Here is a 19437-nt window from a genome sequence, read left to right as displayed (position 1 = left end):
TTGCCCTCAAGGAGGCCCCTTCCCACAAATGGCAACAGCTCCTGGTTTGCTTCTAGCAGCTTACCAGCCCCAGTGGAAGGACAGTCTCTCTTCCGGTAATTTCACATGTCTCAGGACTGCCTCTCATTGGCCTCTAAAGGTCACATGACTGTTGTTTAGCAGATTACTGTGGCCAGGACATCAGCATTAAGGAGGACTGTCAGCCCCATGCAGGTGAGGGTTGCTACTCAGGAGAACATCATGTCGCTGGTGTTAGAGGAGACAGACGGGAAGATGACTCCTGGATCCCCTCTAACAGAGGATGACGCTCAGTTATGGACCATAAGTCCCAGGGAGCAGTCCAAAACAGTAGGCTCAAAGATCTGCCAGGGTTCTGATTCCAAGTCTGCTAACTTACTAGCTATGCAACCTTAGCCTCAGTTTACCCCTCCTCACCCACACACAAGGGTAAGAATGCTTACTATGGGGGGGTTGCTGAGGATGTTATGGGGTAATATTCAGGAAACCCCCAGCAAGTGCCTATAAATAGTGATATAACTGTGAGCCCCCTTCTCTGTTCTTCTTGCTGTGGGTATGTAGTGTGCCTGCACAGGCCTGTAGGTGTTACAGGTGGCATTTCTGGGCTTTTATTGTAAAACCTGGGATTGAAATCTGGGTGCTGAAACATCAGACTTCCACTGTTTGGTGGTATGGGGTAATTGTTCTTTACCGTATTTACAGTACATGGGCATGGCACAGGTTTCAAAAGCACTTTCCTATTTATTTTTTTTTAATAATTACCATTATGATCATAAGAGTTAACATGCATTGAGATCTTACTGTATGTCTGGCAGTATTCTAAGGACTTCACCCAGAACGTCTTGTGTAATTTTCACAGCCAGCCTGTGAGGCACATCATTCCCACTAGATGTAATATCCCCACTTTACTGAGGAAGAAATTAAGGCATAGAGAAGTTAAGGTGCTCAGAATTACACAACTATTGGAAGAGCTGGGATTTGAACCCAAGCCTTCTGACCCCAGAGCTTACCTTCCCAGCACAGCACCCTATTTCTCAACACATGTGACTGTTCTTTAGAGCAAAGGTAATCATTTCCTGAGGAGTGATGGAAGTCAAGTTCTTTCATCGAACCCCTCTAATAGCCGTCTTGTTGTTTATATTTTTCTAGGTGTTTTTCCAGGTCTGACCATCTTGCCCTCCATATGAAGAGACATATCTAAAAAAGTCAAGTCCGGAGTTGCCATGGCGTCAGCCAGTGTCGGAAGGAAATGCCGTGAGCAGGGGGCTGGACTTCAGGCGGGCACCCATTGCCTCGCAGAAGAAAGTTCTCACTTACAAACCTCTGTGTACACACACAACATACATCCACTCTCACATGCAGACCCCCCATACACACACACTGTCATGCACTCAACTATATTTAAAATATATACGTCTATTCTTTATGCCTTGCCGTAGCCAGATGGTAGAAGATGAAGAAGGAAACCAGGTGAACTCAGCAAGGCAGACTGGCTGCTTACTTCAGCACTATTGGAATTACTTCCCACTGTTGCCAATGGAAAGCAAAGGAAGTGGATGTGACGTCTCTGCAGGTGGACGGCAGTCCGAGGGGCTTATTTAACTTGCTTCTCGGTGCAACTTGATAGGAGAATCCAGCGTCTTACAGTTGCATATGTGTAGCACTAATGTTTCTTTTTAAATAGTTGGGGGAAAATGACCTAGAAAACCAAATTGCAGTTTGGTAGCCAAAATTAACTCTTGGTTTATTTGTCCTTTGTGTGTGAAAAGTTCTACTATTCATGCGTCAGACTTCCTCGCAGAACTGTTGAGTGGTTTCAGTTCTTCTTAGATTGAGATCTTTCGCGTCGATCCCAACGGCCTTAGCGGCAGCAGACTCTGGAATAACACCTTATACCTTTCCGGCCTGCATTTCTCTAGACTTCACTCTCACAGGAGGAGTTTTTCTTTTCTTACTTTTTGACTCTTGCACACCATATGCACTAGGGATTCTGGAAACTTCTAGCATGACTGCAAAGTGGCCAAGAGAATAAAGTCCTTGATGATAAATCACAGTATATCCCTTGAGCCTCACCTTATTGCCAGTGCTAGATTTTTTCTTTTTAATCTCTCTGTTTTTGCTAACGAAAACTTGAAAAGCTTATTTGGAAGCTTAGATGTTTTATCTTTTCTCCATGGACTAAACCTCTCCAGGACTCTCCCGTCACCTGGATGTCCAGCTCTCAAAGCAGCCAATCAGATGGGACATCACAGTTCTCTCGTCGTCCTTGAGGCATGATGACCTCAGCTCGTGGTGATCAGCCACCATGCTGTGTGTCATCGCCACCCTGTAACCAGTTACGGCGTAGATGTCGCTAATGTCAGAGGGCAGCTGCGTATTTAATCTAACTCTGGGTTATGACCTGACAAAAAGCCAAAAATATCACTCTTTCCAGGAGTGGGGAATACTGAGGATGCCTCCAAGTCTAGTGGCTTCACAAAACATCACCCAATCTTCCTCTTTCATACCCACTGAGCTCACATTACCCCACTTGTTACAGTACACAATTCAGAAATGCATTTGTGGGATCGAAAGGTTGACATTTAAGGAAAGGGTTGAGGTGTTTCTCTCATGGGCTGTGTAAAAGGAGAGACATGTTTCTGATTTTTTTTTTTTTAAGTTTTTTGGCTAGGCTCACTATGACTCGTGACCTAGAACACCCAGGATCAAGAGAGGCCTCATATGCACTCTGCAAGCTGACTCCACGGGGGTCTACAGTCCTTGTCATACCACACTCACACCCAGTACTGCTCTCTACCCCCATTCCTAGCTAGCTGGCACTGGCCTCAACTCCAAAGACTGCCTTTAGGACCATCAAATGGCCTATGCAAGCAAGCGGGGTGGTTATTAGGACAGATTGTATATTTTGTATATTTTCTGGGACCATCCCTTCAAGACACGTCTAAAAAACAAAAATGGCATTTGGTCCGCACATGGTTGCTGCTGCTCCCACCAGCTGGCTCCCCTCCTGTCCTCCTTTGACTGTTTGACTCATCGACTGTTAAAATGCCACCCTATACATATTTGGGATGCAAAACTGAAGTCTTTAAAAGGAAATAATCATATAAGAAACATAAATACATATATGACAGCAACCTTCAAGATCTTTGGCCTTTGGGTTTTCAGCTTTGTGCAACCTTTGCTTTTCACTGAAATGTTGAAACTACTCGTCTGAGGGTAAAGGAACCTCCTTATCACTAATGCTGTAGCTGCCAATTGGATACTTGGGGCATTTTGAGGTCTGGCCCTAAGAATTTTCTTTCCCTTTGTTCCTTTTTCCAATTTAGACCAAAAAAAAAAAACAAAAAACAAAAAAAACAAACAAACAAAACAAAAACAAAAACAAAAAAATTTAAAAACAAAAAAACAACAAAAAAAGGAAAAATAAAAAACACCCCAAACACACACACATACAAAATCAGTCCATTTGTCAGAGGCAATTATGTATATGTTAGTTGGAGGTTATTAAAAAAAATCCGTTTTATTCCAAAGATTTAAAACTAGACATGACTTAGAAACAATTTCTGGAGCACTGCTCACTGACAATCTCGTAGTTCTCTACTGCATTTGAGTGCATTTTGTGGCCAGTCCATCAGGGCATACCATGGGATTCTATTTGAATGTGTGGTGCATCCTTCCTGGAAGAAGGATGTGTGAGGAACTTGAACCTCAGCTGTATTAAACTGTAGCGCCTCCAGTCAGTGCACTAGATGAAACTTTAGATACCCCACGTTTTGTTGGTTCATTTCTTTTCCTTTCTATAGCAGCTTCCAGCATGAATGCACGCACACACCAGTGATGGCATTAAGCCGTGGCTGCAGGATTTGCAAATGTTCTCTCCCAAGCTGGAGCTGCTCTTGCCTCTCGAAATGCTATTATTAAGGGTTTATAATACTTAATTTAATTTTTGAACTGACCAATGCAAGGCTCTATTAAAAAGAACGTTAAAAAATGCAAAAGAGTAATCATTGCTTGTTTGCTCCCTATTGTCATCTGTGGTCTCATTTGAATGTGGCAGAACAAAGACCCTTTGGTCCTCATCTGTGTCCGAAATGTTTGGTAATTTCTCTACCTTTTATGTCAGTGAAGTCCTTTGTAATCTGCTCCTGACTTTCCTCAGAGCAGGGTGCACTGAAGCTCCGTGGTGGTGCTTGCTGGCTTCGGAGTCATTCATTGACTGCGAATTGGCCTAAGAATTTGGTGGGTGCTAAGTGGATGGCTTTGAAACTGTTCTTCTTTAGCCCAGCTGACACCTGTGAATGATGACCAGTCCTATCCTTGGGGTGGGCGTAGCCTCAATCATTTTGGAAATAGATTTGTGATAACATGTCCATCACCTCTGAAATGGAAGAGATGGTTGGTAAGAGCCTCTAGAGGGAACAGGTTTTCCAAGAAATAACTTGAAGGCATTTTGCTCCCAAGAGGCCTGGTTCTTTTAAAAAGTGCTTTAATGGACATTTGGCTCACATGAAACCCCTTTCTCATCTAAGTTGTTACCTCCTAACATTCCTGGGATCTCAAATTTGAAAGAACAATCTGGTCTGGTGTTTCCTGTGGTTGTGCTCACAAGTACGCCTTGTCCAGGGTTCACAGTTAGGTGTGTAGAAAAAGAGTTTCTAAGCCAGGGACCATTTTCTTTAATTCAAGTTATGCTTCTTTCTCCTACCACATGGCTGTACATCAGAGACCTGGAAACCTGAAGTCATAATGCTGCTCCTAGTCACTGGCCTCCTGCCCACTAACGGATACTTGGCCCAGCTTATTGCCTGGTGGTGATGAGTATTATGTCCAGAAAAAAGAGATGTTCTGATTCCATGACAAAGCTGCATTTTGTAAAAATACCGACAACCCCCAAATGAGATTCATGCTGACCGGTTCCTCCTCTCTGTGCTTTCCCTGGCCAAGTCCTACGAATACTCCCTTCTCTCAAGGCCATCTCCTCCCCACCTGCACCTCTTGTGCCCTTTTTGCATCTTCGATTGCCTGATTATAACAGGGTAAAAAGACAGCCAACCTCATGTGTGATTAGCAGAACTGATTCCTAGCATTAAAAAATCTTCTCTGAAGCCTTCAGAGAAGATTTTAAGGACTTTAGTTTGGGATAAACTTTCCAGATTATTATGTCTGTTTGCATCAAAGGAGAAATAAATGGCGCTTTTGGGTGGCTCTCCTAGTTCACTCAGAAACATTCTGCCTCCACTCCTGCATTTTAGGGCAAAGCCAAAAGGAAAAAAACAAACAAACAAAAAAAACTCAAATTGTAGGAAAAAAACCTGATGTTTAGTTCAGAGTGATTTCCTCGATGGAAGTCACTTTGTAAAATGCATAGTGGGAAGTGCTTTTGTCTTCTCTTGCATGAGTTGTCTTTAAGAGAAGAAAAAAAAATAGGGAAGAGTCAAAGAGCTCCAACACATCTAACTGCAGAAACCAGGTCTGTTGTTCCTTCTTAAAAAAAAAAAGAGAGAGAGAAATCTTACCAGGAGCAATTTTGCACCCAGAACATTGCCAAAGTGAACATTCAGTAAGTAGAACCTGGTTGAAATTCACTCATGGAAGCTTTTCCTTGCATTTTCTGGAAGTGGCCACCTGCCAAGTGCAGGAGTGGGGGAGAGATAAGGGAGGACTCAATTCTGGGTGTCTGGATTGATCAGTAAACATGGTGATATCTCCGTTTGAAAACTAGAGGGCCTATTCTGAGTATACATCAATGCCTCTTCGATGGCCTACTTTCCTCAATGAGGGTCTTTGGGGATACTTGAGATGGAACAACAGAAATGTGTCAAAGGAAGAAAAAGTGCTTGTAAATGACGTGACAGCCTGTGACTGACTTCCCTAGGTGTCAGGGTTTTCTCTTGCTTTTAACACTCTTAAATCTCCTCTGGTGGCTCCTAATAGATCCCAGAAAGGGGACAGCTGAAGCTGCAATTTAACTCTCTTACGTGCACCTTCCCATATAGTACTGTACTCTTCAGGTGTTTTGCGTTTCTGTGAAAGTCCTCGGGGGAAACAGGTATCAAAGATGGAGAGAGAAATCCTGGGCCATCACTTCACAAATATCCCAAACAAGATGCTCTTTTCACACAGGGCTCCCTCTCAGTGGTCAGGAGGGAAGGTTGATAAGTTCTTTCTTGGGGACTGTTTATACAATTTTTTTTTCAACTGTGAGCTTTGGAATCATAAATTGCTTTGACTCCAGCTTCTGTCTACTGCCATACAATGGACCCCGCGTCAGAATAATGAGGGTGGTTTGTATGCACACACCTTAGACAGGTGTGCACACGCACCTGTTGGACCTTCGCAGAAGGAAAACAGGCTACTGACGTTTCAGAGGAGTAGCCACCAGTGCCTAATACCTTTTTGGGGGGATGGATGCTTATAATCGCCAGTATATCGAAACCACACTGGGGAGTTCCACAATGAGGGGAGGGGCTTTGGGTGGGGAGAGGGGACATTTTAATCCTAGGCCTTTGGACGGGAGGCAGAATGATTTCTGCACACCTAGGTCCTAAGGGCTTCTGGGCTCATTGGCTGGTTCTCAACCTTTTTTTTTTTTCTTCCCAGCATGCATTTCCTATCTACACACAGATTTAATTTAATTTTCTTATCTTTCACTTCTCCTTCATTCCAGGGAGGAAAAATACACCTGTTATGGCCAAGATCTCCTTGCTAACACACAGAGGCAAAAATAAATGTTTAATGCTTTTGAAGCCTCCCCTTTCCTTTCTACAACCCCTCCCCACACTCCTTCTCCCACTTCCTCCGTCCATCGTACAACTTCCCGACCACCGTGACTTTTCTTTCAAATCTTTATTATCCTCTTCACAGTTGCTTGAAGAAATTTATTTTTGCACTATACATTTTCTTTTTGCCAGATGTGTCTAACAAGTGTGTTTGGAGAGACCTACTCCCAGCCCCTTCCCTCCCCCACCTCCCCCCCGTCACATTCTCTCAGGCCTTCTCTGGTATTTATAATATATCACAGAAGTACCCAGTCTTATAGCCCTCGGTTATGCCTTTTTTTGACATTTTATTTTTTTTAAGCTTTTTATATATATATATAAATATATTACTTTGTCAAGTTTTTTTGCTGTACAAAAGTCTTAAGATTTAAAACTATTATTTGTATTATATGATGGTGGTATGTTAATGTTACAAAATTATTAATGAAGAAAAAATTTATTTTTGTTACTGGTCTGTTTCATAATTCTTTTTTAAATTGGTATATTGTAAGATATCTATGCAAAAAATGTTATGTGACGCATTTTTATTTAAGAATGTAATATGTGTAATAAACAGTAGAATGTGTTTGGCCTTGGAATGACTTACTGCATTTCTCCTTAGCTGATTTCACTGGGGGAAAAAAGTCCTCTGAGACAGAAATGTGTACTTACAGGCCTCATGAAAAGTTTCCTTTCTCAGAGAAAGGGAAAGTAAAAGGATGTATTGAGTGCTTTTTCTTTGTTTGGGAAGGCGTGTGTGTGTGTGTGTGTGTGTGTGTTTTATGATGCCAGTGAGGTAGCTCAGTGTCCAAATAAGATGAGACGCTGAAGGCAGTTTATTTCTTTATTTCTTCAAGGGGAGAAAGGGAGCCAGTGGTTGGAGGTTATGAAAAGCAATATTTTAGAATGAGGTAGATTATGGGATGTTATTTGTTTAGGGGGTTGGGAGAGGCTTATTGAAAGCAGTTTATTTAGTGAGAGAAGCAGCTTGTGTTCTGGCCTGGTGTTAAATACAAGCGCATTTAAGGGGATAGGTTGCAGAGAACGATCTAGGTGAAGGTAGAAGGGAGTAAAATTACAGGAGATCGTTGGTGGCAGGGTGGCGAGGAAAGAGCTAACCAGAGACTGAGAAATTCTGCTGGCTGCACACAGTACAGAAAGGGACATGCAAATTCAGGCACAGAAAAGAGGGAGCTGAAAGGCCAAGGGAAAAATCCTCAGAACTGAAAAGAACAAAACTAAAATGTCCTCTGCCACACACGCCTTCCAAGAAAGATTGTCACAATAACAAGGAAGGTACACAGTCTAACACAGTCCAGCTGGTGTGGTGCCATCGCAGCACTCCTTGCTGGGCAACTCCCCAAGAGAAGTAGTGTCATTAACGGGAAGCAACAGTAAAACACACTTGTCACAGGGGACACAGCTCTTCTCAAGCTTTCTTTACATTCTTTGGACGGCTTACAGAAGCAGAGACAATGGAAAATAACTTCTAATTAAATTGGTCTGACAAACTTTTCAGTGAACGTTCACAGTAGAAACTTCACTGTGACAGAACTTGCTGTAGAGGATCCGACGATTCTGGGTCTCGGAAGAGGGAAACAGGTGGAAGGAGTGTGGCGGTGAGTTTGAAAGGAAGCTGAGTGATCGTGTCCTTGCCCTGGTGAAACTCAAGGTAAAAAGCACAGTGGGTGCTGCAGGGGCCTGGAAAATGATTTTGAATTATAGAAATATCAGCTGCTGCATCTCTCAGGCAGGCGAGGGAGCTAAGCTATATAAGCAGCCCAAGGCTGAGTGCAAAAATCTGCACAGTCCAGTGTGGAAAACACAGCAGGCCCACCTCCTAGGCCTGGGTACTTTGGTAGCTCCAGAAGTAGCTAAGTAATTTAATTCCTTTTTTTTTTTTTTGCAGTTTTGTTTGTTTTTTTGGCGGGGGCTGGGTTTGAACCCGCCACCTCCAGTATATGGGGCCGGCGCCCTACTTCTTTGAGCCACAGGCGCCACCCAGTAATTTAATTCTTATAACAAAAAATCTTTTACCTAGAAATCTCTGAGTGAGAAAGAAAAAGATAACTTGGTGATGTTACCTAGAACAAGGGGTATTATTCCACTTTCATGACTTGTGAAAAGATGTCACATTGGACATTTTAGGTGGGGGACAAACGGTGCTGTGCTAAAATGTTCAGACGAGAGGGTGGTAAGTCTAGTCTGTTTGGCATAAGGAAATGAGATGGTTTACATAAGTGAATATTCTAGAATACTTAAGCTTACACATTTAGAAACATAATTTTTGCTTAACATAGGTCTAAATATACGTTGCCCACTTCACCACCTTTTTAAGCATCCGTTCTTGTGATATGATATAAATTCAAGGATGACTCCAGACTGCGGGGTTGCTTGCCCAGCATTAAATGACTTTACACTTTCTATTGGATGATTTTCCTTTGTCTGCTGGGTTCTCCCTATTCAGAACTGGCAAGTTCCAGCAATATTTATCTCCTTGTCATCTAGCAAATCAAATAAGCAAGTATGGTAATTCCTTAAGTGCAAAAATAATTATAATTTGAATCCAGTAGGAAACAGTCTGGAAGTGTCCATTGGATGTCCCAGTAAGGAGTACAGATCTCAAAACACCTGTAATCTGAAGTTGTGTGTGCAGCTGGGAACACTGGGCTAGTAGAAAAGAACCTTATAAAAAGCAGAGTTCAGTGGAATTGTTAAATAATTTAGTATTTTGAGCTTATCTTCCACTTATGGGTTTAGAAGAGGAGATGGTAAAACTTTTAACTGAAAAAAGATTTTGAGATTACTGGTAGGTGATGGTTCTCTGGTTTATCTATGATGAGCCGATTCACAATTCCTTTCCCAACATTAAATACTTTATCTGAGATTTTGTTAGACTATCACTATGGATCAGTTTGAACATAACCTATTACTTTTTTTAACATTCTGCCTGATCGTAAGATAGCTATACAAACCATAACACCATATTTTAAAAGAATGAAATGATGACAAAGAGAACAAGATTTATGTTTGGTCTATTATATTTATAGAATTTTTCATTTCACACACACGGTATTTGAGCTGTTCAGCAAGACTGCATCAACTGCGTAAGTTTTATTCATCACCAGGACCATTTGCCACCATGACCGATGGAGACACCAACTAGGGACCAGAAAGGTAAGCACTAGGTGCTCTCATTGATATAGGTATGGAGAATATTAAAAAGTTGCACTCGTGGAAGCCAACAGTGGAACAGTGGTTGCCAGTGGCTGCAGAGAACAGGGGGAAATGTTGGTCAAAAGATACCCAATTTCCTTAGGAGGAATACAAATGACCAACTAAGCAGCATGCCGAGTATAGTTAATATTACAACGATGTATTGTAATCTTGAGAATTGTGACGAAAATACATTTTAAGTGTTTGTACCCCCCAGAATGATATGTTAAATTAGCTTGATTGAGCCATTCCATAATGTCTACATCTTTCAAAACATCTTGTTGTACATAAGTATACACAATATTTAATTGCCAATCAAAATATAATTTAAAAAACAAATAGAGGTACTGGGTTCTAAGAGAGTCAGTGACTTGGTCAAGGCCCAGGGGTCACAATAAGTTGCAGAGCTGACCCCCATCCAGCAGACTTTCCTCGATACCCTCCTGCTTCATGTACATTTCTGACCATGGGGTCAAAATTGGCAACACAGATTTAATCTTCCCCATTTCTTCCCCACTAGTCAAGAACATAACCTATAACATACCCTGTTTTCCCGAAAATAAGACATCCTCCGAAAATAAGACCTACTTACAGGAAAGATAAGACGTCCCCTGAAAATAAGACCTAGCGCATCTTTGGGAGCACACCTTAAAATAAGACACCGTCTTATTTTCGAGGAAACAGGGTAGATAGAGTCAGCCCATGCTATCACTGGAGGGGATCTTGGAGATCTCAATGCTGCCTTTCTACTTGAGTCAACTGAGGCTCAGAGAAGTTCCAACTTGCCCAAGGTCACAGTCACACAGCATGTCCTTTGCAGAACAGGAGTCAACCCTGGGGTGTTGATGTGCAGTGATGCTCCGCTGGTCTTGGTCTTTTTCTTCTTCTTTTTTTTCTTTCTTTCTTTCTTTTTTTTTGTCTTGGTCTTCTTAAACTTCAGTCACCTGACTGCAGCCTTCAAGATTCTTACAATATCCTCATACTATTAATTACTTCCTTAGTATTTTTCTTTAAATGGAGACACCTTTTAAAACCCTAAATACTTGTTTTGGCTTTGTCTTAAGCAAAAATATTTCCAAAACTACTGGTTTGATAAACTACTTTCCCTTTGAATACAAATGAAAAAAATAAAAACTCAAAATAAAAACACACATCTTCGTGTTACATTAAAATGCTCAGTCACCATTGTGGGCATGTGAGAGGCACTGTTCTGTGCCATTCTCTAAAATCTATACTTTACCATTTCTCTTTAGCTAATTATTTAGTCCATATGATGCTCTTTAGAGTACATTTCCAGTTGAATCTAAAACTAAGTGCATGTGAAAATTTAATAAAGACTGATTTGATGACTGGGAAGTTACTTAAGGATGCAGAGATCCCTTAGGAGGAAGACAATGTGGCCTGTGAATGAAGTACATTCTCCTCTTTTCCCCCTCCTTTCCTCAGGCAAAGGTTCTCTGTGGGTGGGCTCCTGGCCACGGCCACGTCTTGCCACTGTTCTGGGAATGAACATTAGGCCTTGACTACCCTAAGGAAGTATTTTTTTTTTCCTGGTATAATAGACACTATAGTAGAACCTCTATAGGTGAACACCTCCCTACATTGACCAAATCTTTAAATTGACCTAATTTTCTTAAGGCTGGACATGCACCATATGTATCATAAGGCCTAGTTCCTTATGTTGACCACCTCCCTGAGTTGACCAGTTTGTTACAGTCCTTGGGTGGTCAATTTACATAGGTTCTACTGTATTTCTTATTTCTCATTTTACAGGGGAGAAATCTGAGGCTTGGAGCTCAAAAAACAACTTGCTTAATTTCCAAGGAAGTCTTACCCTTTCCTGGAGTCCCTCAATCAACAGCCTAGAAACTAACGCCTGCTCTGAGGCACAGCTTCGAAATGTGCTCACATTTGTGGCATGCTCCTGGGACATCACTGCTTATACATGCACACACACCGACAACTCAGCCCCCCAAATGTTTTTCCAACTAGCTTCTAAACACCTGATAGTCTACTATTAATTTTTTTTTTTTTTTTTTTACCTAAAGACTTCCCTATTTTTAAGTACAAATAGCCAGGAAAAGGTAACCGTTGATGCCTCATTTGTCATACATGAATGAGTTTATTCACATGACAGGTTTTAAGGGCAAGGAGGAGAGACACAGAGATTATGGATAGGAAAAGAATATAGAAGTGAGTGTGGCTCAAGGAGTAGGGCGCTGGTCCCATATGCCGGAGGTGGCGGGTTCAAACCCAGCCCCGGCCAAAAAACCACAAAAAAAAAAAAAAAAAAAAGAAGTGAGTGGTCAACTTGGGGACTCAGGTGGTGGGAGGGACAAGCAGTCAGGCAGACAGTTCTTTGCTTGTGACATGACTTCTGAAAAAGGCCAAAGCAGTATTTATTGCTGGCAAAATCTCCTAAATGATCAAAACAAGAGTCTACTGAAACCTGGCTTATCATAGGAAAGAGCTCCCAGAAAATGAGTGGCCTCTCATTAGATAATAATGGTAATTATAGATCCCTAGTTTCTGGCCATGATTTTGTTCTTTGAAGCAACAACTTCTAGTGCCTGGTTGTGGTGTGAGCGGAAAGTCAATAGTCTCTTTATAAAGATGAGGATGTGTTTGAGTAACTGTGGGCATGTTTTAAGGACCATCCTCTGTGGACTCTAAAGAACATCAGAACTTAAGCGATGATGATAATTTTCTGCAGGTAAACCACACATGTTCTTAGGGTTAAGTCTGCAGACTGTTCTGAGAAGTGCATGAGCTAGGACTGTAAAATTGCTAGTCAAAGAACCCAGACTATTGGAAACAAAAAATCTCTATCATATTTATATGGTCTGGTGAACTCGTGGAAACAAAAACCAAAAGATTTGCTACTGGAGACCCTAAATGAACTGATTCAGTGTCAAACTTGTGAAAAACTTGTTTTCCATCTCTTCTTAGGAACATCCAACAACACTCAAATGCACATGGTGTTTGATGACAATATTAATGAATGGTCATAATTTAAATCTGTCTTTGGTTTTAAAACTTTCTGTTGCCAATCATGGTTTCTTTGTTTTCATTTTTCCTCCCATTTATTCTCCTTGTCCGTCTTTCCTTTCTCCCTCCTCTCTACCTTCTGTTTTCTGGGGTGGGGGTGGGGGCGGGGATGCCGTGAAGAAACGGCTCCAAATCTCCCGTTGGGTTTCTTTCTCCAGTGTTGCCTTAATAACGGGCCGCATCTGTCCCAGGTTCTCCTTCCCTCTTCCACCGAACCTTTACAGTGTCACCATCTCCCAGATGGAGGATGTTCATTCTCCAGCCTAATTTAGAATGATTTTGGTTGTTTTCTTGGTTACCTTAGGCACAGTTAGAGACTGAAATATTTCTAGATGACACAAAGGATTCCAGCACATCTTCATTTGTTAAACACCGTGATATTTGAAGCAGTGGATCAGCCTCTTGAGAGGCATGTTTAAGATGTGCTCACATATGTAGAGATGCCAGTGTTTTTAAACAAGGTACATGAACAAAGTATCATACTAATGAAATAGCTATTTTATGACTCTCAGAGAGTCAGAATTATAAAATTCTGAATATAAACCTTTCTCTTATTCCTAATCCTTTCTGTTACAATATAGATGGGCTTTGATTTACCCAACAAAATTATTTTGATCTACCCAACACAAGTGGACACTGACTTCTGCTTAAACGCATGCAGAAGCTTACTATGTGCAACATTTCTCAAGATGCAGCCCAAAGAGTTAGAATCGTAGAGAATTTTTTTAAAAATGCAATTTCTGAGTTTCATCTCAGATCTAAATCAGACCCTCTATGGGGTCAGGCTTGGACATCTGCATTTTAACAGGTTCTCTCGGCTCGGCGCCCATAGCTCAGTGAGTAGGGCGCCAGCCACATACACCCAGGCTGGCGGGTTCAAGCCCAGCCCAGGCCTACTAAACAGCGATGACAGTTGCAACCAAAAAAATAGCTGGGCATCATGGCAGGCACCTGTAGTCCCAGCTACTCAGGAGGCTGAGGCAAGAGAATCACTTAAGCCCAAGAGTTTGAGGTTGCCATGAGCTGTGATGTCAGGGGGTAACATATTGAGACTCTGTCTCAAAAAAAACAAACAAACAGGTTCTCTCAAGCTTTTTCTAGAGCAGCTCAGAGACTGGGAAACATATATAGAGAAAGATCATGTAAAGTAAAGCAAGGCAACATTTTAATAAAAGAAATGTATTCTCTAGTTTTGATTCTACAAAATGTGAATTTTCAAACATCTGAACTTATGATTTTTCCATGAGTACGGTGATTGGACTGCCTTTATCTGGGGCCTGCCACAGTGAAAATTGACCTACCACTAGTCACTACTGGGTGACTTCAAAGAAGGCAGCTGTTCCTCCTGAGAGGAACTCACTCCTGAGATTTCACGGAAATGGATTTTCCTTGGGTCTTCTCTTCCAAAAGATCTCCATGGCAGTCTCTCTTTGGGGACAGGGATTTTTTTTTTTTTTTTTTTTTTTTTTTGCTGTTGTCATTTTATTTTAGGCTTGATGAATATTCTCATTTCCTTAATTGAACACAATACATATTTGAAATATTTATTGATTCTGCCACGATTTTTTTTTATTTATTAAATCATAAGCTGTGTACATTAATAAAATCATGGACAGGGATTTTTTATTTTGTTGACTTTGACCAAGTCTTCTTCTCTGGGCCCAGCAGTTCACACTCTGTGCTGAGATGATTTCTGGAACAGGTCTTAACCTGAGTGTAGAAACACCTGCCTCTGAGACTGAAGGACTTACCCTTTGCAGCATCAGACTATAATCTGGGCCTTGCTCTTAGCCTTTGAGAAGCTAACGTTACCATCTATCCATACGTCTAATCCTATTTGTTTTTTAATGTCCCTTCCTCACTACCATCTTTATGCTATTGGAATGCACCATGTACTTCTTGGGACGTTTTTTAATTTTAGAGACAGAATATCACTATCTTGTCCCAGGATGATCTTGAACTTCCGGGCTTAATGATTCTCCCACCTCAGCGTCCCCAGTAGCTGGGTTTACCGTGGCATGCCACCATGCCCAGCTAAGCTCATCTTTTAAGCAGAAGTTCCCAGGGACTGAGAGATTGAGAGCCCCCTGTGAGTCTGCTGTCCATCAACAAAGCACTTGGAGTTAAGCCCAGTTTTATGTCCAGATTTTTTTTTTTTTATCAATTTAATGCAAGGAAGGAATACATGTCACAGTTGGGGAATATGGGCTTTTCTATATTCTGAGAAAGTTATTCTAAAAATAGGCCCATGGAAGACCTAGTGGAGAAAAATATGAGCAAAAGAGGAGTTCTCCAAATGATTGTGAAAGCTCTTCCTGCAGATGTTCAGAAACAGATTTCTGCTTATCTCCTTCCTCTGACCTGCAGCACCCCAGAGATGACGTGGTTGGCTCAGGGAACAGGAAGGGAATCGCCATAAATCTGAGCTAATTTGGAAAGGGAAGGATGAAGCAGACACGCAGCAATCAATAGCGCACCGTCTTGTTTTGTGGTAAATGTTTACTGGCTCTGTTGCTGGAATGTAATCCTGCCGCATCAGAACATGGGCCATTAGAGGGGAAATGAGTTCACGTAGCCTCATCCTTGTGTAATTGGTACGCATCGCTCCTCAAGGCAGCACAGTCCAGAGTCCCCGGCTCCCAACTAAAGAGAAGGTTTTAGATGATTCTCTACATCATCTTTGCCTTTTATGACTATATGATTCCCAGGAAAGAGAGAAAAATGACCACCTTCTCTTTCCTTAGCTCATGTTCGCAGGACAGGCTGTACGATGCCACTTCAGTTTCCTTCCACTCCTGGTAGTGCAGACAAGGAGAGTAAGCTGCAAGGAGCAGGGCCTGAACTCTTCCTTCCCCGCCTGAGTGGGAGAGGGAGGCGCTGCTCAGCTGCTGTGTGGGGACGGGGCAGCATGTGTTTCCTTGTCATGGAAAAGACAGGGTATAAAAAATGCTTTGACTAAAAAGCGAGTGCACTAATTGATTGTTAATGACTGCGCAGCCCTAAATGTCTGGAATTTGGTTTAGTTTCAATGTAATTTGACATTTGCCAACCATTATTAAATCCCTTCCATGCTCTCCCTGTGCAGCGCTGATGAACAGCTGATTGGCTCTTGGGGACAGAAAATGCGACAGGCTGGGCATCAAGTCAACAGGGCCTGGAAGGCAGCCACTTCACCCACCCGCCTCGGCCTCGGCAGGCTCGCTGCAGCACTCCCGGTGCCTTGGGCTTCTCAGGTGCCCTCTCCTTTCTCTGGGGCTCTCTTCTGTTCCCTCCTTCTCAAGGCTGCATTCCCTCACAGCAACCCCTCACCTGCCGCCTCAGAAGCAAAATGCATCCTCTGCTCTGCTGGATTCTCTAACTCAGAAGTCAACATCTCCTTGCAAAGAACCAAAATGTATGACTATTTATTATATCAAGAAACAAAGATGAATAAAAGAGGCAGAGGAATTTCATGAAACCTTAATGTGGGAAAAATTGTCCTGAGGGAATTTGAGAGCTATCAGGATCTCTGTCTTCTCTCTCTCTCTTTTCATTTGTTTTTCTTTGCATATTCGCACTGCCCTTCCTTCCACAAACAAACATATTTGCTTTTCCACCCATTGTGTATGGGCCAGTGTCACTCCCACCACAGCTGTCCCCAAATAGCTCTTTTAGTTCCAGCCTCTAGAAGACCTGTCACCTGGCTCCCCATAGGAGTTGAAGCAGTGTCTGAGACCCATAAGAAAAAATTCCACTGGCCAGTCCCTGGTCTGTGGAGCTTTGAGGGCTGACTTAGCTGTTGTGGGGCACTGGTGAGGCACCGTGCTCACCCCTCCAGAGCCACGGGTGAGCCCAAGGCAAGAAGGAAAGGCGGGCAGCTCAGGTGCTCTTTCTCCAGGCCCAGCTCTTCACCTGGGGGTCAGCCCATGGAGCATTCAACATGGCCTTGTGAAGAGTTGTGTATTTTGTGTTTATAGTTTATAATCCACTCCTGCACGGGCACTGAGCCACTCACTTTGCCAGAACCACCAATGCCTACTCTTCCATGCTGTGCAGCATCCCCTTACAGAAGATTTAAGAAGAAAAAAAATCAGAGCACTCTTGAAGAAAGTTCCATGAGAGCCCAGAGGAAAGCCGCACAATGTGGGGAAAACCCTCTTAATTCCATTACAGTGAGGACAAAGATGAGCTTCCTTATTGTGTGTGAGGCAGCTGGTGCACAGGCAGAAGTGGTGTGAGGAAACTTTACCACACCCAGGGTGGGCCTCTGGGGAGCGCGTGACTCGAGGCAGATTGCTCAGCCTTTCTGGGCCTCCTTGGTTCTTTCCTGAAAAATAAAGAGAATGAATTAAGTGCATTTTAAAGTTCTTTTCTATTCTTAAATTCTGTGGTAATATAATTTCAAGAAACACTTGATACAAAAGTTATAGAGAAGCAAAAGAATTGCAGTGGTCCAGAGAATGGTCACCCTTCCGGTCACTCTTCATTCATTCAAGTGTTTATGAAGAATGCTTTTTATGTGCCATCTGGGCTCTGTGCTAGGCTCGGAGTACACAAACAGTGACGAGCAGATATGACTCCTCTCAGAATGAATAGCTGAGTTCAGTAAGGAAATCTTTATCACCTACATTGCAATACCTCTGAGGTAAACCTTCCTTTTTGGTTTAATGCTGTTTTTTTTTTTTTTCCTACGAAACTGATGACAGATGACTTCTTTCTCCTCTCCCTAACCGAATTGCTCTCTTGAAACCCTAACACTTAACTGCAGAGAAATGGGGACAAGGCTGGATGGAGACACTGGCCCATTTTTCCATGTCCTCCTGGGTTAGATCTTTCTCACAGATTTCCTTTTGTGGTTTGGAATAACATCCCCAAACAGTATAAGCCTTATACTCTGAGAGAAATGTAAAAATGTTGTGAAAGGCAGCTAGAGTTGAATACGAATTATCCACCACGTTTTCTATCTGAGATTCTATCAGCTCCACAAAAATCATTTTAAGAATTACCTGAGTCAATACATGGAAAACTTGCACACAGTAAGCGCTGGTTCCAGTATTGTTACTAACAGAAGATTTTAATCATTTGTGGGGAGTGTTCTGTAGATCTGAAGCTGATCATAGTCTGGGAGAATGGCCCTGTTCACCCTCATCCTGAGTCTCGGCCCGGCAGCCTTTGCTCTGGGCTGCGGGCAGGACAGACAATGGTGGGGAGCTCCATGTGTGGGACCTGGCCACTCTCTTTCACCACTTCCCTGGTGCCCCCTAAGTGCTGTGATGCCTCCTCCTCACTGAGCCAAGTCACACCTGATGGGACCACCAGCGAGCCTGGAGCACGTGTGCTTTCCGGGTTCCATTCCGACCTTTCGCCAGAGACTGCGTCCCTGAAAAGCTAATCAAAGCTTTCTCAGCAACAGAACCCCAGTGGGAATGTTTGCCATTTTCTTCACTAAGTGTTGTTTTTTCCATGTTAGAGGGCCAATTTCCTGCAATTCTTGGAGAGCACTGGGAGGAAGGAGGGCGAGGAACCTGGACACAGAGGGCAGGGGTGATTCAGGGCCCACTCATTTCCATCCCTTTCCTGCCCAACTGCAGCAAAGAAAGACATGTGTCTGTTATTTTTGTGTAGAGAGAACAGTGTCTTTCTTAATGCATTCTGGATGAACCGAGCAGGAGATTTGGCCCTGTCCCTTCGCTTCTGTCGCTCACCAGCAGTGTGGCTTTCTGGGAGCACCGTCTTACTGGGCCAGTTTCTTCAGCCGTTAAAAGGAGACAATGCTTGATTGTTCGGTAATTTGGATTTCCTTCAAAATAAAATGTCAGGCAAGTCTAACATACTATTATTATTATAAAAGGTTCCTGTCCTGGGAAGTAGCTGTCAGTGAGAGCTAAAGAAAAGAGAAGAGAGCAGAGAGAAAAGGGTAGGACTCGGAAAACTGTTTCAGAAGAACATTTTGAGACATTCTTCACCCCTTCCCCCAACTCTCTCTAAAAGGAATTTTATACTGGTCGTCATAAACCTATCACAGGTGGTGGGACTCGTAGCACTGTATTACTAAAGCTGATGTGATTGATTTGATTTGATGATTTAGATTTTTTTTTTTTTTTTTTAGAGACAGTGTCTCACTTTATTACCCCCTGTAGAGTGCCGTAGCATCCCAGCCCACAGCAACCTCCAACTCCTAGGCTTAAGCGATTCTCTTGCCTCAGCCTCCCGAGTAGCTGTAACTACAGGCATCCGCCACAACGCCCAGCTATTTTTTTGTTGCAGTTTGGCCAGGGCTGGGTTTGAACCAACCACCCTCGGTATATGGGGCCAGCGGCCTGCCCACTGAGCCATAGACGCCACCCTGATGATTTAGATTTTTAATAACAGCTCTCACAAATAGAAAATGAAGAGAAAACGATTTGTCCAAGTAGTC

General features: G+C 42.7%; 1 protein-coding gene across 3 annotated transcripts in view; it reads left to right on the top strand.

The window, feature by feature from the left end:
- Positions 1 to 7362, top strand: part of KLF7 (KLF transcription factor 7) — an 89814-nt gene extending 82452 nt beyond the window's left edge. For all 3 annotated transcript variants that reach the window (XM_053597609.1, XM_053597608.1, XM_053597610.1), the window contains one exon: positions 1168 to 7362. In XM_053597609.1, the coding sequence (XP_053453584.1) occupies positions 1168 to 1219 (52 nt within the window). In that variant the 3' untranslated portion in view covers positions 1220 to 7362. The remainder of the gene's footprint in view (positions 1 to 1167) is intronic.
- Positions 7363 to 19437: the final 12075 nt, after the last annotated feature.

Source organism: Nycticebus coucang, chromosome 7 (genome assembly GCF_027406575.1).
Source record: "Nycticebus coucang isolate mNycCou1 chromosome 7, mNycCou1.pri, whole genome shotgun sequence".
In the NCBI taxonomy this organism is placed as follows: domain Eukaryota; kingdom Metazoa; phylum Chordata; class Mammalia; order Primates; family Lorisidae; genus Nycticebus; species Nycticebus coucang.
This window is presented reverse-complemented; position numbering and strand designations above follow the sequence as displayed.